At 30.6% G+C, this 26,592-nt stretch overlaps 2 protein-coding genes and 1 non-coding gene across 3 annotated transcripts; 2 read left to right on the forward strand and 1 right to left on the reverse strand.

Moving 5' to 3' along the window:
• On the forward strand, positions 1–3,589 carry LOC131601073 (protein MANNAN SYNTHESIS-RELATED 1-like). Its single transcript, XM_058872795.1, has 6 exons — positions 1–198; positions 672–813; positions 922–992; positions 1,209–1,294; positions 1,793–2,375; positions 2,972–3,589. The coding sequence occupies exons 1-6, from the start codon at positions 97–99 to the stop codon at positions 3,248–3,250; spliced, it is 1,263 nt and encodes a 420-aa protein (XP_058728778.1). The 5' UTR covers positions 1–96; the 3' UTR covers positions 3,251–3,589.
• Positions 3,590–5,433: 1,844 nt separating this feature from the next.
• On the reverse strand, positions 5,434–6,635 carry LOC131601074 (chaperone protein dnaJ 8, chloroplastic-like). The gene is made up of 3 exons (XM_058872796.1): positions 6,117–6,635; positions 5,907–5,975; positions 5,434–5,783 (listed from the first exon to the last, which is right to left on the reverse strand). The coding sequence occupies exons 1-3, from the start codon at positions 6,315–6,317 to the stop codon at positions 5,613–5,615; spliced, it is 441 nt and encodes a 146-aa protein (XP_058728779.1). The 5' UTR covers positions 6,318–6,635; the 3' UTR covers positions 5,434–5,612.
• A 6,437-nt stretch (positions 6,636–13,072) lies between these two features.
• On the forward strand, positions 13,073–13,145 carry TRNAK-UUU (transfer RNA lysine (anticodon UUU)). The gene has a single exon. It is a non-coding gene; the product is annotated as a tRNA-Lys (tRNA).
• Positions 13,146–26,592: the final 13,447 nt, after the last annotated feature.

A 26,592-nucleotide genomic window follows, 5' to 3' on the forward strand; every position in this document is an offset into this window, starting at 1 on the left:
ATCTTTCATTTCATTCACATAATCTTTCAAATCTTCCTTTTTTTTTTTTTACTTCTTTTGTGTTTAATTTCTTCTTTCTTCTCTTTGTTCAAAGATATGGGCTTTGATTTGAGACAAGTAGTTGCTGGTATCCTCACACTCACTATGTTTGTCATGCTCATTCACATGATTAAAAGGGATCATTTTGATTCTGTTCAAGTAAGACCCATTTCTCATTCTTGTCTAAAGTTTCAATTTTTAGCTTTTTTTCTTTGTTTTTATCCTTAATTTTGATGTTGTGTATGTGAATCTCTCAAAGGGTCTTGTTATTTTAGTTTTTTTTTTGTTATGAACAAAGTTCACTCTCTAATTGTTAGGGATCTGAATTTCTAAGGGTCAACAGAAAAAACCATTTTTTTGTATATGCATCTTGAAGCTTGTAGAGATGCTAGATCCTTAGTTTATAAGATAGGAGACATTGATTGTTTGTGGTGGAGGTTGAATTTTCACCAAAATTATGATTTGAATAGTGATTAGTTATGCTTTCTAGATATTAAGTATGAATGCTTCTATGTCTGATTTGGTGACAAAATCTAATGTTTTAGGTGTTTATAAGTCAATTGTTGTTCATGTGTTTTTCTGATGCAAATTTGTTCTTATTAGTCTTTGTTTTTGTTTTTTTGCTTTACAAGGATAAAACATTTCCAGGATCAACAGAGGATGCAACCTATGAAACTGTAAAGATGGATGCTACTACACATGTAAAAAAGAATATAGGACTTTGGAAGGGAGATACCGACGAGTTAAAACCGTGTTGGGTTAAGCCATCTGGAGGTAAGTAAAATTCGACTTTAAGTTTTGTAAATTGTTGAGAAACTTTTGTCGTGTACTCGACATAGGCTTTCTGTCATTGTTTATTCATATTTTGGTAATGGCTTGCAGATGAAGTGGAGCAGACGGAGGGATTTGTTACCTTTTCATTGACCAATGGCCCCGAGTATCATATATCTCAGGTAAACGATTCAATCGTTGTGACGTGCTTATTGATGATACTTATGATAAGATTGATAATTTTCGCCGTTCTGGTATTATATATGTATGCAACGTGCTCCGTTAGAGAGTGTACTATTGTAAAATTCGAAGTTATTTATTTCTATTCTATATTTATTATATTTTCCTTCGTTTTTACTCTCCCTAGATCTTTGTTTGTAACCGATATATTTGTCCAGATAGCAGATGCGGTGATCGTGGCTAGAAATCTCGGGGCAACACTTGTCATCCCTGACATTAGAGGAAGCCAACCTGGTGATAAGAGGTTTGTTCTTCTGACTATAAAAATGGAAAATATTAATGGTTATGGTTTCTCCTATTCTTATAGTTTTGAATCTTAATTTGAAATGCTTTAATCTGACTAAGCGTGCGTTTGGTTCTGAGGTGAAAAAAATTGATTTTGAGTGAATTGATTATGGATAAAAGTGAGTTAAAGGTAAAGTGATTTATGTTTGGAGAAATTTTTACAAAAGTGAGTTGAACAATACATTTTAGTGTAAAACTCACGTTTGATCAAAAGCTACAAATCCTAACTTCAAGTAGAATCAATTCTGGAAAGCATAATCAATTCTGGTCAAGATCAACCAAACACATCAAAATCAATTCTAGACGTCCAGAATCAATTCTAGATGTCTCAATCGTGGAACCAAACGTAGACTAAAATTTTTTGTAGCTCACAATAGGACTCGATTTGCAACGTGCGTAATTTACTCTAAAGAATTTAATTCAAATTTAATCTATACTAATGTAATTGATATTTCAGGAATTTTGAGGAGATTTATGATATTGAAGTGTTCACAAAAAGCATGGAAGGAGTGGTCAAAGTGACAAAAGAGCTTCCTGCTGAAGTAACAACAAAGAAAATTGCTGCAGTGAAGGTACCTAATCGGGTTACTGAAGATTACATAGCTAGACACGTTGAACCAATTTACAGATCGAAGGGAAACGTAAGGCTAGCGACTTACTTTCCTTCGATAAACATGAGAAAGTCAGGGAAAAAAGGTGACACGGATTCCATTGCATGTTTAGCCATGTATGGAAGTTTGGAGTTGCAGCCGGAAGTGCACGACCTTGTTGACTCAATGGTTGAAAGACTCAGAACTTTAAGCCGAAAATCAGACGGTCAATTTATAGCAGTTGATTTGAGAGTTGAGATGTTGAACAAGAAGGGTTGCCAAGGAAATGATGATAGTGATGGCGAGAAGAGCTGCTTCAATGCACAAGAGATTGCAGTGTTTTTGAGAAAGATTGGTATTGATAAGGATACCACAATTTATGTGACACAATCAAGATGGGATGATAGCCTTGATTCTCTTAAGGAGCTGTTTCCTAAAACTTACACAAAGGTGAGATATTTGTTCTTATCTCATCTCTTCATCTTCGCCACATGCACGCGCGCACATAGACACACATGAATTTGGGCTGCCTGCAGTCACAATTCCTCCCATTCACGTAATTAGCACATCGATGATTGTTGGATTGAGATCAGACAGTTCAAATTTCAAGCTCGCTTACTTTATGAACCGGCCGATTTCATCCAACAGTCCCTGATGTCTTGACTGCGTGAATGCACGAGTTTGTGATTGCAGAGTGCAGACAATCAGAATTCCATGCACACATAGTTCATTTCACATTAGAATACACTCTACAACCCAGGGGCGGAGCCAAGGCCCAGCTAGTCCGGGCAGGCGCCCAGGCTCAACTCCTATTTTCTTTGTACTCCCCCTAATTTAATAGTCGATTTTTAGACAAAATTAGAGGTAAAATTATGGGCAAAATTAGTAAAAATAGGATGTGAAAATTAAAACAGATGAAAAATCAATGGTGTAAAGTTTTTGCCCAGGCTGCATAAAATTCCTGGCTCCGCCAGTGTACAACCTATCGTGCATTTTTCATACTAAAAGTGCGATATATCTCTCATTTCATCTTAAAATTGTTGCAGGAATCCATCATGCCGGCGGATAAGAAAGCAAAGTTCCTAGATTCGGGAGATTCTGAATTGGAGAATGTGATTGACTTTTATATTAGTACCGAGAGTGATGTTTTCGTACCAGCAATTTCAGGCCTATTGTACGCAAACGTAGCTGGTAAGAGAATTGGTTCTGGTAAAACACAAATACTGGTCCCCTCGGAAATTTCGGATTCATCGGCTTCCGCCTCAAGTTTCCTGTCCCCTTACATCTCAAAGAAAAACCACTTTGCATATTCTTGTTACTGCTAGTAGTTTGTTGCTTGCTTGGCCAATGTAACAATGTATTCAGGTTTTTAAGGGCCTAAGGTCTTCTGTTTGCAGTTTTTTATATGAAATTTTCAGCAAAAAAGGAGTCAAGTGTTGATTAGATTGAGATTTTGTTAGCATGTATGTAAAATTATGGCTGCCCCATGATTATTCTTCTTAGTGAGTGAAACAATTGATACTGCATTCATTGACTTTGGATATTTATTGCATGTTGAGTTTTAATAGGTAAATACTCATCCCAATGGGGTTGACTTGAGAGTGTACTTGATTGGATTCTTGTAAAATATAAATCCTTAGAAGAGATGTTTTGTTTGTTTCAAATATGATTGTCTCGGGTAAACGTGCAGAAATCATGAATTCGTGTTTGTCTGTCTGTTCGTCTGTGCCTGTTTATCGGGTTAATGCGCAAAAACCGAAAATGCTAAATAACAAAGGATTTGTTAGATAATAAGTAATGAGTCTTTTATTATAGTTGGATTATGAATAGTTTAGTCTATTTATCTTGTTATATATTCTCTTTATAACTTTTATTTGCATAAGTTATGATATTCACGATATTGAAACCCTAATCTCTTCATCCTGAATTATTCGTCGCTTCTGCTCTGAGTTTCCAAAAAAGTTGGGAATGTGTTTCTCTTGATTTTTTAGTGATAAGTTCTATTTTCTTCTTATTCGCCCTTCTGCTTTTTCTTTCTATTGGTTCTTTTGTGTGTTTATTCCATTCGCTCTTCTGATTTTTTTTCTCCCCGTTGGTTCTTTTGTGTGTTTATTCCTCTCTTTATTAGTTATTCCGTTCGTTTTGATTTAGATGGAATTTAGTTGATTTGATATGATATTAGTTAGTTTAATTTGATCTCTTATCTTAAGGGTTAATTTGTAACAAGTTTAAGGTTTAACAAAGTTTATTTTAAGGGTTAATTTGTAACAAGTTTAAGGTTTAACAAAGTTTATTTTGAAAAGCTAGGTTTAAATTTATATGAATTATTGAATATGTTTTTATTTTTTGTTTGACAAACTTTCAATGTTTCATGTTAAAGCATTGTGAATTTGAGGGGAGATATTAGATCTAATAGCCTTATTCAAATTATTGAAATCTTAGTGTCTTATCTCTTCACTACTTTTCTATCTCCACTCTTCTTTTCTATCTCCACTCTTATTAAGTTGATGTTTTTATTCATGTCAGAAAAAAAGGAAGATGTTTATTTATAGACTCTTTGAACATAATTTATTTTAATTAATATTTTTATAAAAAAATTAATTAAAAATTAATTATTTTAAAAGAAAATAGGTGATGAAGTAACTCTGTAAAATAGTTTTATACAGTCAACCAATCACAATCATGTATTATATTAACACATTTTTTTATTTTAAAAAAATTTAATGACATGACAAATTGGTGGTTATTTATTGGATGACCGTGTAAAATTTAAATTGATTAAAATTGGTTGTTTATCTACATATCCATTAAGAGTTTAAAGGTAGTGCACTGACAGTTTAAACAAACTTTACACATACATCCAATCAAAATTCTTACACTTGCCATGTAATATTAATTTTTTTAAATTAAAATTGTGTTTTAATTGAATGCATGTCCCTTTTTCTCATCCATTAAACTCTTATTTTAATTAGTATTTATCCATTAAACCCTTATTTTAATTAGTATTTGTTCAAAATTAATTAATTAAAATTTTGAAATTGTTTTTAAACATAAAGCCCAATTCATAACAGCACCATTAAACCCTTATTTTAATTAGTATCTATCCATTAAACCCTTATTTTAATTAGTATTTGTTCAAAATTAATTAATTAAAATTTTGAAATTGTTTCTAAACCTAAAGCCCAATTCATAATAGCATCACTCAAGTATCCATAAGACATTAGGCATTGCATTATTGACCTTAATAAACACTAACATTGTTTGAGAAGATTTGTTTCATCTTTTCATTTTGTTTTGATTCCTTCTGTTTGTTAGCATCTCTCACTCGCTGCATAAGCTTTTCTTTTTGCTTCAAAATTAATGTGATCCTCAACCACTTTTTAGCTTTAGTGTAGGGAAAGCCATAATATCAAATTTAAGTTTTTTTTTTACAATATAATCAATTTAAGTTTGATATTGGAGTAACATCTTTATCATATTCAATTTGGATATATTATTTGTGCAATAATAACAAGCCAAATATTCTTTCAACTTCAATTATATAGAGAAAAATTTGACATCAACTTGGACTATATACAAACCACCAATCACTTTCGGATGGGAACAAAACAAGTAGTAGGTCTAGATTAGACCCATTTTACCTAATAATAATAATGCACATAAACATATAATTAAAATGACTAATTATTAATTTCCAATATCATAAACTATGTAAGGATTAATATGAGAAGTCCATGCTCCTTCCCAACCCCCCTCCCAATATTCCCAATCTGGATCATTCATTCCTCTAAATGACTCTTCATCTAAGGTTGCTTTTTTTGCCTTTTTTGGTTCTTCTCTCAATTTTGCCATCACAACCTGAACTCACCAACAATCAAATCTCAATAATTAGAGAAATAATTATAATTATACTAATTAATTAAATTCACTAATTAAGAAAAATCATATGTAAAACTTTATAGGATAATGTTAATAACTCACATCATAAGCCTCATTAATTTGATGAAACTGCACACCAGAATCTTTTCCTTTACAAACATCCGGATGATACTGAAACACAAATCAAAACCCAAATATTAAATATTTTTATTAAAAAAAAATTAGGGGAAAAAACCCTAAAAAACCCAATCAATTTCAAAATACATAAAACCCTAAATTTTGGGGAAAAACATAAGATAGAGAGAATCAAACCTGCAAAGCAAGTTGTCTAAAAGCCTTTTTAACATCAGATTCAGAAGCATCTGGTTGAATCCTCAATGTCTTATAAGAATCCATCACAGAAGATGAAGAAGAACAAAAAACCCTAACTCTGTTCATCTTCTTTTCTTTTCTTCTCCATGAAACAGAAGATCCATTACCACTAATAACACCAGCAGTAGTAGCAGCAGCCATTCTTAAAAATCACAAAAACCTCAACAAAACAAAAACCCAACAAACCTAACACAAATTCTCAATGACCCAGAAAATCTTTCCTTAAAAAGGATCAAACTTTGAAACAATCAACACAAATTCACAATGACCCAGATGAGTTTTTGTTATAAAGGACCAAACTTTAAGGTTTCCAACACAAATAAACAATGACCCAGAAATGGTTTTGTTGTAAAGAACCAAGCTTTGATGTGGTTTTATTAATGGGTTTTGATTTCTTTTTTTGAATATTTAAAAGAGGTTTGAAGAAGAAGAAAATAGAATAGATCCCAAATCGAAGGATCGAGGAAAAGGAGTATATATAGAAATAGAATATTTATTTACTTAAAAAAGAATTAATTGTTTAAAATTGGTTCTTATCCATAGATTGATGCAAAGGTGACGTGGAAAGAATCGTTATTGGGTTTTATCTTATCTTCTTTTTTTTAAACTTTTACTTGGTCTCAATTTTGAGACTTGTCTTTTGGATTTATTTAGGTTAATATTTATTATTGATTAAAAATATTGGATATCTTTTTGTTTTCTATTACGTGGAAGATAATATTTTCGGCAAGTTTATTGTATTTTTAAAACATATAGTATTTTTTATTAATAAGGCAACATTAATATTTTTTTTTAATTTTTGTATAGTGAAAGAAAAAAAAATCTCAACTATAGGGGTCTCTTATTTATCCTAGTTTGGGTCTTGATTCAGTGTGGTGTCTTAGTATATAACTATTCGTTTGTTGTATGGGTGTTTATGATTGGATTGAGCCAATATATTGAACTAGTTTTATTAGGCTTTTGGTCAATCCTAAATAGTTTTCTCCCAAGTATTTTTTATTAGTCATCATGAAGTGGGGATTGTTGATGATAAAGCTCTGAGACCGATTAATATGTGAATTTCATCGAGGGAGTTAGGTTTTCTAAGGGATAAGTAGAATTATGTTGAGAAGCTAATTGGGAGTTGATGGCATTGGGATCGCGTGCAATATATGCCTATTACGTCGCGGAAACATTACTTGGGGGAGATTCCACTTGGATTCACACACCTAGGGTAGGAAGACGACATGCTTAGAGTAATTGAATGCACTCAAGTGTTATTGCAAGATCCATGTCTTATCCTGATCGTTGATCGTAACCTTAGTGCTTCTCTAACCGTCACTCTTTGATCTTGGTGTTCTTGTTGCCTGTAAATTGGGAGAATGAAGTTTGTTTTTCCTTTTCACCTTCCTTACTTTCGAGTGCCATAAACTTCTTCTTTTTGCAATTTTTTGTGATACCCATTGTAATCTTTATGTGTTTCACATACTTCATTCTTAATTTCTTGATTTGCATCATTCAGAGTGTGCTACTTTATGGGGTTTCCACCAATTTGCTTCTTTATGCTTTTTTCTTCAATCTTCAAAACCTGCATAAATGTTCAAGGTATTCATCTCTCACTCTTCCCTTGCAATGGTTCACATTCACTTTTTAGTCATGGTCAATGTAGGAAACCCAAATATTCCATTCATAAATTTAATTAGCATTGTTGATTCTATAAGTAAGACAACTGAAAATGGGCATTGTTGAGGTTAGGGTGCTTGGTGGGATTTGAAACCTAGAGATGAGCATTGTTGAATAGAGGGAGGTCGCCCCTACTAGGATTTATGTTAATGAGGTTGTGTGAGGTTTTCATTTTCCTAGAGTTTATATGCCTAACCCATAAATTGCAGGGAACCTCCAAAGACGGACGAAAAAGGTCCAAACTTATATTAAATTTCGTAGACGCTCCTTTGGCCACAATCCTACTGACAATGAAATTAGATGGTAGCTAGAGACAAAGTTGCACGCTCGTACTCATGGTCGAAACATTTTATTTGTTGGCAGATATGCGGAATTGGAGCGGTAGGGACATCACGACTTTTTGACTAACAATGCATATGGGAATAACGGCTCGTCCGCAAATTGAGCAGTGTTTCACCTTAGTCTCAATAAGTGATTATGCAAACAATGTAATGGGTGTGAGATACCTTTACATGAATACTTGTTTTCTAGGATGGGGTTTAGGCTTACCTTCAATAATTTTTAAGGTGAGGTTATGAACCATTTGAGAAGTTCCCCCTCTTATTTGCAACCTGTGAGTTAGACTTACTTCAAAATTTTCCATAATAGCATGAATACAAGAATATTGTCCATGACACTTTTCTTCTACCTCTTCTACATACAAAGAACATATACCAAGTCGATAAGGCTCAAGGGTTTCCTTCGTGTAGACAAGATAATAAAATGTTTGAAGTGTTTATGGGTAACTTTAAGAACTTTAAGGATATGTACTACCTGGTTATCCCTCTTAGTTGTTATGCTCATCAGAGTCTTTCTAGCATACTGGTGGGGAATGTTGACCTTTGTGGCTACTCACCAGGGTATTTTCCTTCCCCACCTAATACTCTTTATCGCCCTCCAAAGTACACAGATAAATTCCTGAAGTTATCATAGCACAATAATTTTTGGTAGGCCTATGGACCTACATATACCAATTCGGCAGCCTATCACAATAATATGGGTATATGAAGAATAGTCTTACCAAATTCTAGAAAAGGGCTTAATTTTGTAGAAAAGATTGAACCTTATGATGCTAAGCCACCAAAGTAAAAGAAATGTAACCTTGAAACCCACTTACTAATAGAGGAGGCCACCAAGGAAGATATTAAAAACATATTTGGTGAATAGGGAATCGTGTATAAACTTCTAAGTACTTAACATTTTTCATGGACTTACTCATTTGATATTTAAAACAAACTGTTTTGTCTTGTAGATAACATGAGTTTCTTAAACACCATGCTTCAAATGGAAAGGGGATCAAGGGTACATCTTCCTCTTTTGTCGTCCCCGCGGTCCTGTCTACAATAGTGGTGGTCGGGATGAGAGGTTGGCGGGTCCAGGAGATAGCTATTAGATTTCGGAGTAATGGATGGTTATTTTAGATACATAACCTAGATATGGATGGAAAAAATCCTACAGGAGGGGTCTTCCACCTTCCAAGAAGGATAATAAGAAAAAGTCCTACAGACGCCTTATAGATAACGTTGTTGAAATTTTTCCTCTAGAAGAATCGATTAATATTCTAAAAAAATAAAGACGGAGAAATGAACCAATATGGATGAGACACCTCTAAAGAGGCCTGAAGAGGAGGTTACTACTTTGAGAGATTGTATCTAAAAGGATGTGTGTGTGCAATTCGTCAACTTTTACATTTCAACCTTTCTTTGTCACCCTTGGGCCTTGAATGACCACAAATCTTCAAAATCCTCTTCAAGAGAATGATTATGCATGTAATTCCAAAATGACTAATATTTCCTTATGAGAGGGGATGTCTGAGATGGCTTACCAAATGCCCCCAAGTGCCACTATGTTGGCCTTTGGTGTTGTGCGTAAAGGTGATATCTTAGGCCCGGGTAATCTCAAAAGGGATATGGAGGCTTTTCAAAAACGTGTAAGCTATGTCCCCCTTAAGAGGGATATCCTCCTTAAGGATCTTCGTGAATCGAAAAAACTCTTGAAGGGTGTTGACAATGTGATGTAGAAGTTTAACTCTCCCATCTAACTTGGATAAAAGAGTGAAAGAGCTTGAAAAGTTGGATGGAGAATACCTTTGGTGAATTTCAAAAATATTTATCTAAAATTGTGACCGCTTTGGCCAGGTTCATTGAATCCCTTAACCATTCACACAAAAATATGGAGGACATAGAGAATACCTCGAGGTAGTCGAAGGCAGCCTTGCTCAAATATCAATGGTATTTAGAGAAGACTCAGAAGCATATAAAGATGGTCCTATCTGAGAAAATATCTTAGCATAATCAATATGTGAAATTCGTATAGACTTGTTGCATCGTTGTGCATACTTCTTTTGATAATGCTTTGAATCACGTGGATTTTTTTCATCCTACATAAAAATTTCAAGGGAGCAAGTAAATATTGATAATGAATTCATAGATAGTGAACTTGTCCCCATTCGTGATGCTCTGACTTCTTAGGCTTATTTTCCTTGTTTTAAATTGTATGTTGTAACCATGTTGGTTTGCTTTATCGAAAATATTTATCTTGGCCTTTGGTCCTTTTGCTATTTGTAAAAAATGAATGATTTCCTTTATTTTATTGTCTGTTATTGTATAATGCTTCATATATTTCCTACATCAAGAAGTTGTTTATTACTTAGAAAATTAAATATGATGACCTTTTGTACCTATTTCTTACCAAACCTTTTAGGGCTATTGTTTCTCAGTTCTTTGCAAATTTTCTAGGATCTTAATCTGATTGATTTATTGGATATATCTATGGATCAAGCCTCGAAGAGGTACTCATTTCCTTTTCATGATACAAGTGAAAACTTGATTTGAGGTTGACTTAATGGGTGTCACTACTCTCGCACTTAAGTTACTAGCTACTAGTGGGGGTTAACTTTATGCATCACCTACATATTCTAGATTTTTGGTGTCTTTGTGTGTGCATCACCTTTGTGTTCTAGGTTTGATCTTTAAATCCCATGCTACCTTAGCATTCAAGGTTTATTACTTCCTTGGTTGTATCTCTCGCTTAAACAATTCATACGCATTCGAGGATTAGTGCCAACACGAATGTTTTTATCACGCAAATAATAATGCAAATTAACCCAAAGTGGAAATATCATTTATTAAACATGTGATGCAAAAATTTACATTGCTGAAATTTTACATAAGACTTTGCTTGGAATTCAGAATAACTAAACGACGTAGCTGTAATAACATTTTATTCAAGTCATATTCCATGTTCTTGGGATAAGTTATTCGTGGAGAGTTTGTGAATTTATGTGCTTGCGGATATAACCGTGAATTTGTGTTCTTGGGACGTCAATTACCATGGACGATGCTACTATTATGTAATAGAACAAAGAATAATAGTAGGTTGAAGGTAATCTTCCTTGAAGACCTTCTGGTACAGTGTTGGAGGTCTCTGGTGATCAAGATGGGGGTATTTGCTTCAGTGTGGTGCTTCTTTGTGAGCATCTACCTATTCACCAGTTGAATGAGTGCTTGTGATTAGAGTGAGAATCTACAGTTGGTCGGTCTTATCAAACCTTTGGTCAGCCCGAAACAGATTCGCATAAATAATTATGATAATAACTTATTGCCTTGATCACTTTTACGATCTTATCAAGCTATTTGATCACTTTTGCTATCTTATTTTTTCAACCATACAAAGCATGCATAAGGAAACATGTCTTTTTTTTATTTCACCTTGTTTGTCTTTTAATCTTTTTTTATGTTACCATCATATAAATATAGCTTTTCTTGAAGGTTAAATATAATTATTTTCCAAGCGCTACGCACAAGAAAAATAGTATGCGTGATGTTTTTATTAGGGAAATATAAGTCATGTTGCATAGAATAAGAAAGATGATTCAAAAGAATTGACACATTAAGTTCAACCATTCTTGGTGTGAAAGAGATTGACGTGTAGATTGACTAGCCGATTATATAGTCGATTAAAGTTTAAACACCAATAAAAAAAGAATTAATATTAATAAAAAATCAATTTTGTTGTAAAAACACGTGTTCAAATTCTAGAATACAAACTTGTGATGGGATGCATCATTTCAATTCAGTTCTTGTAATTCATACTTATCCTGAGGGATGTTTTGTATGTTTTAGATTATATAATTTGAAAAATGTCAATCATTTGATTTGTAGTGTGTGAACTAAATTTTCCTAACACTTTATATGGGCTAGAATACAAAGAAACTGGTATATTATGATCAATGATTATGTTACATTGTATAAAGGACCAACTCGATCAATTGAATCATCATCTCAACTACTGCGACACAAGAAGGATACACAATGTTGAGTATCATCGTTTGTCAATTAACGATGGTGGACATGTTTATTTCACTAACATGCAACTTCTAAATGACGATGATGTGAGAAGCATATTTTAGATATTAGGTTAGTATTATGAACGATCGAAATAAATGTTACCTTAGTCAAATTTGTTTGTGTATGGTTGAAACTGATGAAGTAGTTTGTTTGATGTAATTTTATTTATGTTTAATTGATGTTAACTAATATTGTTTGTGTTTAATTGATGCATTATTTGGACTGTTGATTTATTATTTTGTTGAATTTCATTTAATTTAATAAATCGTATGTGTTTTGGAGATTAATTTAAATTCTTCATGTTTCAAATTCTATAATCTAAATTCTTAAAATCATGTTGTGCATTTTAGAATTCAAAATATATTTTAACTTACAAAAAACTAAACTAGAATGAATGAATGATAGGCAAAGAAAATTTCCACGTATATATACTGCATTCAAAGTTGACATGAATTACAATAATTTTTTATTAGAAAAATGAAACAAAGAAATGAAAATACCTTGAAACAAAGGTTGAAGGGCCTGGCCCTTAACTAGTAAATTCATAAGTAACATGTGTAGTCGGAATTAAACAAACAAATCTAATTCAAAAATAATTTGTAAACTCATATTTTTAGCAAGCTTCATATCTTAAAGTAACATCCAAACTCAAATAACATTTGATATAATTTGAAAGTGGTATTAAAATACAAATACTTTATGATCAATATATATTATTAAACACAGAAGGTAAACTTATTAGGCTTTTTATTAGATAGATTGCAACCATAGAAATTATGAAATTACTCATACAATTATCTGTTATTAAAATGAATAAGTAATAAATGTTCACAATATCTTCAACGAGCCGTCTTAGCTCAGCTGGTAGAGCGCGTGGCTTTTAACCACGTGGTCGTGGATTCGATTTCCACAGACGGCGATTTTCAATATTTTGACAAAAAACCGTTCTCTTTTTGAGAAAAAACCGTTCTATTAGCTAATATTGTTGAATCTAAAAGCAAGCGAAGGATTGTAATGTTCTTTTTCTTCTTTATTTTCAAGTGACTTTAAAATGTTAAATATGATCTTAAAATAATGTTATTTTGTATTTTTTTAGTGTGGTAAAAATAAGCCTTTTTTAATTGATTTATTAAGACACGACTATATTTAATATTTATCCTTTCATTGTTATATGTATTTTTTATTATGAATAAAAGGATCGGCTACAAAATTCCATACCTATGTCTTGCTTCTGTTAAATATTAAATATAATTTTATTTTATTTGTTTGACTTACTAGACCGAAAAAATGATAAAATAAAATAAGGTTATAGGATAAAAAATATTCATTGGGTATAAATTTACAAGTGTAAGTGTATTATTTATAAGGAAAAAGTAGTCTTGTTAACTAAAACAATGAGAACTAGAAAATTTAACAATGTTTGGTTAGCTCTAGAGATAGTGTGTGATAAAAAAAAGGTTATAGGATCAAAAATATTCAATGGATACAAAGAAAATATACAAATGTAAGTTTATGGTTTATAGGAAAACAATAGTTTTATTAACTAAAACGATGTGAACTCAAAAATTTAACATTGTTTGGTTGGTTATAGAGCTAGTGTGTGATTTTTTACCGCTATTTGAAGTATGTGGTGTTTCATGTTTGACTTGTTTTTTTTTTTTTTATAATATTTTCTGTTTTTGAAATATTTTAAAATATTAATGTATACAAGCTTAACTAACTTCGTGACTTTTATATAATATAGCACACGATTTTTTTTAAATGTCAAATTTTTGTAAGTTTAACGAACCTAATGACTTTTATGTAGTATATCACACGAAAATATTCAAAATACCAAAGTTTGCAAGTGTAACGAATTTCGTGACTTTTATGTAGTATAGTACACGAAAATCTTAAAAAGACCAAACTTTGGAAGTTTAACAAACTTCATGACTTTTATGTAGCACACGAAAATCTTCCATAATATCAAATTTTTGCAAGTTTAACGAACTTCATGACTTTTATGTAGTATAATACATGAAAATCTCCAAAATGACCAAAATTTGCAAGTTTAAAAAATTTTGTAACTTTTATGTAGTACTCCCTCCGTCCCAAATTATAAGAGAAATTCACTTTTTAAATTCATTGAAAAATTAATGTATCCGGATCTATATATATACCAAATACATTAATTATTCAATGAATAAAAAAATTGAATTTCTCTTATAATTTGAGACATAGGGAGTATAGAGCACGAAAATCGTATAAATACCAATGTATGCAAGCTTAACTAACTTCGTCACTTTTATGTAGTATACCACACGAAAATCTTTCAAAAAACCAAACTTTGAAAGTTTAACGATCTTCGTGACTTTTATGTAGTAAAGCACACGAAAACCTTCAAAAAGACCAAACTTTGAAAGTTTAACGTACTTCGTAACTTTTATGTAGTATATAACACACAAAAATATTCCATAATATTAAATTTTTGCAAGTTTAACGAACTTCATCACTTTTATCTATTATAGCACACAAAAATCTTCAAAACACCAAAATTTGCTAGTTTAACGAACTTCGTGACTTTTATGTAGTATAACACACGAACAATTTCCAAAATACCAATGTATGCAAGTTTAACGAATTTCGTGTATTTTAGGTTGTATAGCACATGAAAATCTTCCGAAATACCAAAGTTTGCAAGTTTACCGAACTTTGTGAGTTTTATGTAGTATGGCACACCAAAATCTTCAAAAATACCAATGTACACAAGCTTAACTAACTTCGTGACTTTTATGTAGTATAACACACAAAAATCTTCCTAATTACCAAGCTTTGCAAGTTTAAGGAACTTCGTGACTTTTACGTAGAATAAGATACAAAAATCTACCAAAACACTAATGTAAGCAAGTTTAAAGAACTTCATGACTTTTATGTAGTATAATAAACGAAAATCTTCCAAAATATCAATGTACGCAAGTTTAACGAACTTCATGTATTTTATGCACACAAAAATGTTCCAAAATAACAAATTTTTGCAAGTTTAATGAACTTCGTGACTTTTATGTAGTATAGCATACGAAAATCTTCAAAAAGACCAAAGTTTGCAAGTTCACCAAACTTCCTGACTTTTATATAGTATAGCACATGAAAATCTTCCAAAATACCAATGTATTCAAGCTTAACTAACTTCGTGACTTTTATATAGTATAACACACGAAAATCTTCAAAAAGACCAAACTTTGCACGTTCATCAAACTTCGTGATTTTTATATAGTATATAACACACGAAAATCTTCCAAAATACCAATGTATGCAAGCTTAACTAACTTCGTGACTTTTCTGTAGTATCGTACACAAAAATCTCCCAAGATGCCAAATTTTTGCAAGTTTAACAAACATCATGACTTTTATGTAGTATAGCACAGGAAAATCTTCCAAAATGCAAAATTATTATAAGTTTAGCACACTTCGAGAGTTTTATGTAGTATAGCAAACGAAAATCTTCAAAATGACCAAATTTTGCTAGTTAAACGAAATTCGTGACTCTTATATTATAACAAACAAAAATCTTCAAAATGACCAAAGTTTGCAAGTTTAACGAACTTCGTGACTTTTATGTAGTATAACATACAAAAATCTTAAAAAAGACCAAATTTTGCAAGTTTAACGAACTTCCTGACTTTTATGTAGTATAGCACACAAAAATTTAATAAAATAAATGTATGAGAGCTTAACTAACTTCAAAGTTTTATATAGTATAGCACACGAAAATCTTCCAAAATATCATTGTATGCAAGCTTAACTAACTTCATGACTTTTATGTAGTATAGCACACGAAAATCTTCCAAAATCCCAATCTTTGTAATTTAAGGAACTTTGTGAATTTTATGTGGTATAGCACACGATAATCTTCAAGAAGACCAAATTTTGCAAGTTTAACAAACTTCGTGGCTTTTATGTAGTATAGCACACAAAAAGTTAATAAAATGAATGTATGAAAGTTTAACGAACTTCTGACTTTTATTTAATATAGCACACGAAAATCTTCCAAATACCAATGTATACAAGTTTAACGAACTTTGTGTATGTTATATAGTATTGCAGACGAAAATTTTCAAAAATACCAAAGTTTGAAAGTTTAACGAACTTCGTGACTTTTATGTAGTATAGCACACGAAAATCTTCAAAAAAGACCAAATTTTTCAAAGTTTAAAGAACTTCGTGACTTTTATGTAGTATATCACACGAAAGTCTTCCAAAATATCATTGTATGCAAGCTTAACTAACGTGATGATATTTATGTAGTATAGCACACAGAAATCCTCTAAAATACTAAACTTTGTAATTTATGGAACTTTTTGAATTTTATGTAGTATAACACACGATAATCTTCAAAACGACCAAATTTTGCAAGTTAAATAAACTTCGTGTCTTTTATGTAGTATAGCACACAGAAATTTAACAAAATGAATGTATGAAAGTTTAACGAACTTCTGACTTTTATATAGCATATTACACGAATATCTTCAAAAAGATTTACTTTTGTGAGTTTAACGAACTTCGTGACTTTTATGAAGTATACCACACGAAAATCTTCCAAATACCAATGTATGCAAGTTTAACAAACTTTGTGTATGTTATGTAATATAGCAAACGGAAATCTTCTGAAACACCAAAGGTTGCAAGTTTAACGAACTTCGTGACTTTTATGTAGTATACCACACGAAAATCTTCAAAAAAAAAATCAAATTTTCAAAGTTTAAAGAACTTCGTGACATTTATGTAGTATGTCACACGAAAATATTCCAAAATATCATTGTATGCAAGCTTAACTAACTTCATGACTTTTATGTCGTATAGCACACGATAATAATCCAAAATCCCAATCTTTGTAATCTAAGGAACTTTGTGAATATTATGTAGTATAACACACGATAATCTTCAAAAAGACCAAAATTTTCAAGTTTAACAAACTTAGTGGCTTTTATGTAGTATAGCAGGCAAAAATTAAATAAAATAAATGTATGAAAGTTTCACGAACTTCTGACTTTTATATAATATAGCACACGAAAAATCTTCCAAATACCAACGTATGCAAGGTAAACGAACTTTGTGTATGTTATATAGTATTGCAGATGAAAATTTTCAAAAATATCAAAGTTTGCAAGTTTAACGAACTCCGTGACTTTTATGTAGTATATCACACGAAATTCTCCAAAAATATCGTTGTATCAAGCTTAAGTAACTTCATGACTTTTATGTAGTATATCACACAAAAATCATTGCAAATACCAAACTTTGTAATTTAAGGAACTTTGTGAATTTTATGTAGTATAGCACACGATAATCTTCAAAAAGACAAAAATTTGCAAGTTAAATAAACTTCGTGGCTTTTATGTAGTATAGCTTACAAAAATTTAATTAAAAGAATGTATGAAAGTTTCACGAACTTCTGCCTTTTAAATAGCATATTACACGAATATCTTCAAAAAGACTAAATTTGTAGGTTCAACGAGCTTCGTGACTTTTATGAAGTATACTACACGAGAATCTTCCAAATACCAATGTATGAAAGTTTTAACGAACTTTGTGTATGTTATGTAATCTAGCAGACGAAAATCTTTTGAAATACCAAAGTTTGCAAGTTTAACAAACTTCTTGACTTTTATGTAATCTAGCACACGAAAATCTTCAAAAAGACCATATTTTGCAAGTTTAACGAACTTCGTGACATTTATGGAGTATATCACACGAAAATCTTCCAAAATATCATTGTATGCAAGCTTAGATAACTTCAGGACTTTTATGTAGTATAGCACATGAAAATCCTCCAAAATACTAAACTTTGCAATTTATGGAACTTTGTGAATTTTATGTAGTATAGCACACGATAGTCTTCAAAAAGACCAAAATTTGCAAGTTTAACAAACTTCGTGGCTTTTATGAAGTATAGCACACAAAAATTTAATAAAATGAATGTATGAAAGTTTAACGAACTTCTAAATTTTATATAGTATAGCATACGAATATCTTCAAAAAGATTAAATTTTGTAAGTTTAACGAACTTCGTGACTTTTATGAAGTATACCACACGAAAATCTTCCAAACACCAATGTATGCAAGTTTAACGAACTTTGTGTATGTTATATAGTATTGCAGACGAAAATCTTCGAAAACACCAAGGTTTGCAAGTTTAACTAACTTCGGGACTTTTATGAAGTATAGCACACGGAAATCTTCAAAAAAAAAACAAATTTTCATAGTTTAAAGAACTTCGTGACTTTTATGTAGTATAGCACACAAAAATCTTCCAAAATATCAATGTATCCAAGCTTAGCTAACTTCATGACTTTTATGTAGTATAGCACACGAAAATCTTCTAAAATCCCAATCTTTGTAATTTAAGGAACTTTGTGAATTTATGTGGTATAGCACACGATAATCTTCAAAAAGACCATAATTTTTAAGTTTAACAAACTTCGTGGATTTATGTAGTATGTAGTATGATAGTTTAACAAACCATAATTTTTAAATAAAATAAATGTATGATAGTTTAACGAACTTTTGACTTTTATATAGTATAGCACATGAAAATCTTCCAAATACCAACGTATGCAAGTTTAACGAGCTTTGTGTATGTTATATAGTATTGCATACGAAAAATCATCGAAAATATCAAATTTTGCAAGTTTAACGAACTTCGTGACTTTTATGTAGTATAGCACACGAAAATCTTCAACAAAACCAAAATTTCAAAGTTTAAAGAACTTCGTGACTTTTATGTAGTATATCACACGAAAATCTTTCAGAATATCATTGTATGCAAGCTTAACTAACTTCATGACTTTTATGTAGTATAGCACACAAAAATCATCCAAAATATCAATCTTTGTAAATTAAGGAACTTTGTGAATTTTATGTGGTATGGCACACGATAATCTTCAAAAAGACCATATTTTGCAAGTTAAACAAACTTTGTGGCTTTTACGTAGTATAGCACACAAAAATTAAATTAAATGAATGAATGAAAGTTTAACGAACTTCTGACTTTTATATAGCATATTACACGACCATCTTCAAAAAGACAAAATTTTGTAAGTTTAACGAGCTTCGTGACTTTTATGAAGTATACCACACGAAAATCTTCCAAATAACAATGTATGAAAGTTTTACGAACTTTATGTATGTTATGTAATATAGCAGACGAAAATCTTCTGAAATACCAAAGTTTGCAAGTTTAACAAACTTCTTGACTTTTATGTAGTTTATAGCACACAAAAATCTTCAAAAAGACTAAATTTTGCAAGTTTAACTAACTTCGTGACATTTATGTAGTATATCACACGAAAATCTTCCAAAAATATCATTGTATGCAAACTTAACTAACTTCATGACTTTTATGTAGTATAGCACACAAAAATCATCCAAAATACCAAACTATGCAATTTATGGAACTTTGTGAATTTTATGTAGTATAGCACACAATAATCTTAAAAAAGACCAAATTTTGCAAGTTTAACAAACTTCGTTGCTTTTATGTAGTTTAGCACACAAAAATTTAATAAAATGAATGTATGAAAGTCTAACGAACTTCTGAATTTTATATAGTATAGCATACAAATATCTTCAAAAAGATTAAATTTTGTAAGTTTAACGAACTTCGTGACTTTTATGAAGTATACCACACGAAAATCTTCCAAATACCAATGTATGCAAGTTTAATGAGCTTTGTGTATGTTATATAGTATTGCAGACGAAAATTTCCGAAAACACCAAAGTTTGCAAGTTTAACCAAATTCGTGACTTTTATGTAGTATAGCACACGAAAATCTTGAAAAAAAAACCCAATTTTCAAAGTTTAAAGAACTTCGTGACTTTTATGTAGTATAGCACACGAAAATCTTCCAAAATATCATTGTATTCAAGCTTAACTAACTTCATGACTTTTATGTAGTATAGCACACGAAAATCATCCAAAATCCCAATCTTTGTAATATAAGGAACTTTGTGAATTTTATATGGTATAGCACACGATAATCTTCAAAAAGACAAAAATTTCTAAGTTTAACAAACATAGTGGTTTTATGTAGTATAGCACACAAAAATAAAATAAAATAAATGTATGAAAGTTTAACGAACTTCTGACTTTTATATAGTATAGCACACGAGAATCTTCAAAATACCATTGTATGCAAGTTTAATGAACTTTGTGTATGTTATATAGTATTGCAGACGAAAAATCTTCGAAAATACCAAAGTTTGCAAGTTTAACGAGCTTCGTGACTTTTATGTAGTATAGCACACGAAAATCTTCAAAAAAAACCCAATTTTCAAAGTTTAAAGAACTTCGTGACTTTTATGTAGTATATCACACGAAAATATTCAAAAATATCATTGTATGCAAGGTTAACTAACTTCATGACTTTTATGTAGTATAGCACACGGAAATCATCCAAAATACCAATCTTTGTAATTTAAGGAACTTTGTGAATTTTATATGGTATGGCACACGATAATCATCAAAAAGACCAAATTTTGCAAGTTAAACAAACTTCGTGGCTTTTATGTAGTATAACACACAAAAATTTAATTAAATAAATGTGTGAAAGTTTAACGAACTTCTGACTTTTATATAGCATATTACACTCATATCTTCAAAAACACCAAATTTTGTAAGTATAACGAGCTTCGTGACTTTTTATGAAGTATACCACACGAAAATCTTCCAAATACCAATGTATGAAAGTTTAACAAACTTTGTGTATAATATGTAATATAGCAGACAAAAATCTTCGAAAACACCAAAGTTTGCAAGTTTAACGAACTTCGTGACTTTTATGTAATATAGCACACGAAAATCTTCAAAAAAAACCAAATTTCCAGAGTTTAAAGAACTTCGTGACTTTTATGTAGTATAGCACACGAAAATCTTCCAAAATATCATTGTATGCAAGCTTAACTAACTTCATGACTTTTATGTAGTATAGCACACGAAAATCATCCAAAATCCCAATCTTTGTAATTTAAGGAACTTTGTCAATTTATGTGGTATAGCACACGATAATCTTCAAAAAGTCCAAAATTTTTAAGTTTAACAAACTTCGTGGTTTTATGTAGTATAGCACACAAAAATTAAATAAAATAAATGTATGAAAGTTTAACGAACTTTTGACTTTTATATATTATAGCACACGAGAATCTTCCAAATACAAACGTATGCAAGTTTAATGAACTTTGTGTATGTTATATAGTATTGCAGACGAAAAATCTTCGAAAATACCAAAGTTTGTAAGTTTACTGAACTTCGTGACTTTTATGTAGTATAGCACACGAAAATCTTCAAAAAAACCAAATTTTCAAAGTTTAAAGAACTTCGTGACTTTTATGTAGTATATCACACGAAAATATTCCAAAATATAATTGTATGCAAGGTTAACTAACTTCATGACTTTTATGTAGTATAGCACACGGAAATCATCCAAAATACCAATCTTTGTAATTTAAGGAACTTTGTGAATTTTATATGGTATGGCACACGATAATCATCAAAAAGACCAAATTTTGCAAGTTAAACAAACTTCGTGGCTTTTATGTAGTATAACACACAAAAATTTAATTAAATAAATGTATGAAAGTTTAACGAACTTCTGACTTTTATATAGCATATTACACGAATATCTTCAAAAACACCAAATTTAGTAAGTTTAACGAGCTTCGTGACTTTTATGAAGTATACCACACGAAAATCTTCCAAATACTAATGTATGAAAGTTTTACGAACTTTGTGTATGTTATGTAATATAGCAGACGAAAATCTTCTGAAATACCAAAGTTTGCAAGTTTAACAAACTTCTTGACTTTTATGTAGTTTATAGCATACAAAAATCTTCAAAAAGACCAAATTTTGCAAGTTAAACTAACTTTGTGACATTTATGTAGTATATCACACGAAAATCTTCCAAAAATATCATTGTATGCAAACTTAACTAACTTCATGACTTTAATGTAGTATAGCACACAAAAATCATCCAAAATACCAAACTTTGCAATTTATGAAACTTTGTGAATTTTATGTAGTATAGCACACAATAATCTTAAAAAAGACCAAATTTTGCAAGTTTAACAAACTTCGTTGCTTTTATGTAGTTTAGCACACAAAAATTTAATAAAATGAATGTATGAAAGTCTAACGAACTTCTGAATTTTATATAGTATAACATCCAAATATCTTCAAAAAGATTAAATTTTGTAAGTTTAACGAACTTCGTGACTTTTATGAAGTATGCCACACGAAAATCTTCCAAATACCAATGTATGCAAGTTTAATGAGCTTTCTGTATGTTATATAGTATTGCAGACGAAAATTTTCAAAAACACCAAAGTTTGCAAGTTTAACCAACTTCGTGACTTTTATGTAGTATAGCACACGAAAATCTTGAAAAAAAACCCCAATTTTCAAAGTTTAAAGAACTTCATGACTTTTATGTAGTATAGCACACGAAAATCTTCCAAAATATCATTGTATGCAAGCTTAACTAACTTCATGACTTTTATGTAGTACTCCCTCCGTCCCAAATTATAAGAGAAATTCACTTTTTAAATTCATTGAAAAATTAATGTATCCGGATCTATATATAGACCAAATACATTAATTATTCAATGAATCAAAAAATTGAATTTCTCTTATAATTTGAGACATAGGGAGTATAGAGCACAAAAATCGTATAAATACCAATGTATGCAAGCTTAACTAACTTCGTCACTTTTATGTAGTATACCACACAAAAATCTTTCAAAAAACCAAACTTTGAAAGTTTAACGATCTTCGTGACTTTTATGTAGTAAAGCACACGAAAACCTTCAAAAAGACCAAACTTTGAAAGTTTAACGTACTTCGTAAATTTTATGTAGTATATAACACACAAAAATATTCCATAATATTAAATTTTTGCAAGTTTAACGAACTTCATCACTTTTATCTATTATAGCACACAAAAATCTTCAAAACACCAAAATTTGCTAGTTTAACGAACTTCGTGACTTTTATGTAGTATAACACACGAACAATTTCCAAAATACCAATGTATGCAAGTTTAACGAATTTCGTGTATTTTAGGTTGTATAGCACATGAAAATCTTCCGAAATACCAAAGTTTGCAAGTTTACCGAACTTTGTGAGTTTTATGTAGTATGGCACACCAAAATCTTCAAAAATACCAATGTACACAAGCTTAACTAACTTCGTGACTTTTATGTAGTATAACACACAAAAATCTTCCTAATTACCAAGCTTTGCAAGTTTAAGGAACTTCGTGACTTTTACGTAGAATAAGATACAAAAATCTACCAAAACACTAATGTAAGCAAGTTTAAAGAACTTCATGACTTTTATGTAGTATAATAAACGAAAATCTTCCAAAATATCAATGTACGCAAGTTTAACGAACTTCATGTATTTTATGCACACAAAAATGTTCCAAAATAACAAATTTTTGCAAGTTTAATGAACTTCGTGACTTTTATGTAGTATAGCATACGAAAATCTTCAAAAAGACCAAAGTTTGCAAGTTCACCAAACTTCCTGACTTTTATATAGTATAGCACACGAAAATCTTCCAAAATACCAATGTATTCAAGCTTAACTAACTTCGTGACTTTTATATAGTATAACACACGAAAATCTTCAAAAAGACCAAACTTTGCACGTTCATCAAACTTCGTGATTTTTATATAGTATATAACACACGAAAATCTTCCAAAATACCAATGTATGCAAGCTTAACTAACTTCGTGACTTTTCTGTAGTATCGTACACAAAAATCTCCCAAGATGCCAAATTTTTGCAAGTTTAACAAACATCATGACTTTTATGTAGTATAGCACAGGAAAATCTTCCAAAATGCAAAATTATTATAAGTTTAGCACACTTCGAGAGTTTTATGTAGTATAGCAAACGAAAATCTTCAAAATGACCAAATTTTGCTAGTTAAACGAAATTCGTGACTTATATATTATAACAAACAAAAATCTTCAAAATGACCAAAGTTTGCAAGTTTAACGAACTTCGTGACTTTTATGTAGTATAACATACAAAAATCTTAAAAAAGACCAAATTTTGCAAGTTTAACGAACTTCCTGACTTTTATGTAGTATAGCACACAAAAATTTAATAAAATAAATGTATGAGAGCTTAACTAACTTCAAAGTTTTATATAGTATAGCACACGAAAATCTTCCAAAATATCATTGTATGCAAGCTTAACTAACTTCATGACTTTTATGTAGTATAGCACACGAAAATCATCCAAAATCCCAATCTTTGTAATTTAAGGAACTTTGTGAATTTTATGTGGTATAGCACACGATAATCTTCAAGAAGACCAAATTTTGCAAGTTTAACAAACTTCGTGGCTTTTATGTAGTATAGCACACAAAAAGTTAATAAAATGAATGTATGAAAGTTTAACGAACTTCTGACTTTTATTTAATATAGCACACGAAAATCTTCCAAATACCAATGTATACAAGTTTAACGAACTTTGTGTATGTTATATAGTATTGCAGACGAAAATTTTCAAAAATACCAAAGTTTGAAAGTTTAACGAACTTCGTGACTTTTATGTAGTATAGCACACGAAAATCTTCAAAAAAGACCAAATTTTTCAAAGTTTAAAGAACTTCGTGACTTTTATGTAGTATATCACACGAAAGTCTTCCAAAATATCATTGTATGCAAGCTTAACTAACGTGATGATATTTATGTAGTATAGCACACAGAAATCGTCTAAAATACCAAACTTTGTAATTTATGGAACTTTTTGAATTTTATGTAGTATAACACACGATAATCTTCAAAACGACCAAATTTTGCAAGTTAAATAAACTTCGTGTCTTTTATGTAGTATAGCACACAAAAATTTAACAAAATGAATGTATGAAAGTTTAACGAACTTCTGACTTTTATATAGCATATTACACGAATATCTTCAAAAAGATTTAATTTTGTGAGTTTAACGAACTTCGTGACTTTTATGAAGTATACCACACGAAAATCTTCCAAATACCAATGTATGCAAGTTTAACAAACTTTGTGTATGTTATGTAATATAGCAAACGGAAATCTTCTGAAACACCAAAGGTTGCAAGTTTAACGAACTTCGTGACTTTTATGTAGTATACCACACGAAAATCTTCAAAAAAAAAATCAAATTTTCAAAGTTTAAAGAACTTCGTGACATTTATGTAGTATATCACACGAAAATATTCCAAAATATCATTGTATGCAAGCTTAACTAACTTCATGACTTTTATGTCGTATAGCACACGATAATAATCCAAAATCCCAATCTTTGTAATCTAAGGAACTTTGTGAATTTTATGTAGTATAACACACGATAATCTTCAAAAAGACCAAAATTTTCAAGTTTAACAAACTTCGTGGCTTTTATGTAGTATAGCAGACAAAAATAAAATAAAATAAATGTATGAAAGTTTCACGAACTTCTGACTTTTGACTTTTATATAATATAGCACACGAAAAATCTTCCAAATACCAACGTATGCAAGTTAAACGAACTTTGTGTATGTTATATAGTATTGCAGATGAAAATTTTCAAAAATATCAAAGTTTGCAAGTTTAACGAACTCCGTGACTTTTATGTAGTATATCACACGAAATTCTCCAAAAATATCGTTGTATCAAGCTTAAGTAACTTCATGACTTTTATGTAGTATATCACACAAAAATCATTGCAAATACCAAACTTTGTAATTTAAGGAACTTTGTGAATTTTATGTAGTATAGCACACGATAATCTTCAAAAAGACAAAAATTTGCAAGTTAAATAAACTTCGTGGCTTTTATGTAGTATAGCTTACAAAAATTTAATTAAAAGAATGTATGAAAGTTTCACGAACTTCTGCCTTTTAAATAGCATATTACACGAATATCTTCAAAAAGACTAAATTTGTAGGTTCAACGAGCTTCGTGACTTTTATGAAGTATACTACACGAGAATCTTCCAAATACCAATGTATGAAAGTTTTAACGAACTTTGTGTATGTTATGTAATCTAGCAGACGAAAATCTTTTGAAATACCAAAGTTTGCAAGTTTAACAAACTTCTTGACTTTTATGTAATCTAGCACACGAAAATCTTCAAAAAGACCATATTTTGCAAGTTTAACGAACTTCGTGACATTTATGGAGTATATCACACGAAAATCTTCCAAAATATCATTGTATGCAAGCTTAGATAACTTCAGGACTTTTATGTAGTATAGCACACGAAAATCCTCCAAAATACTAAACTTTGCAATTTATGGAACTTTGTGAAATTTATGTAGTATAGCACACGATAGTCTTCAAAAAGACCAAAATTTGCAAG

The sequence above is a fragment of the Vicia villosa genome, linkage group LG5 (genome assembly GCF_029867415.1).
Source record: "Vicia villosa cultivar HV-30 ecotype Madison, WI linkage group LG5, Vvil1.0, whole genome shotgun sequence".
Classification (NCBI taxonomy): Eukaryota; Viridiplantae; Streptophyta; class Magnoliopsida; order Fabales; family Fabaceae; genus Vicia; species Vicia villosa.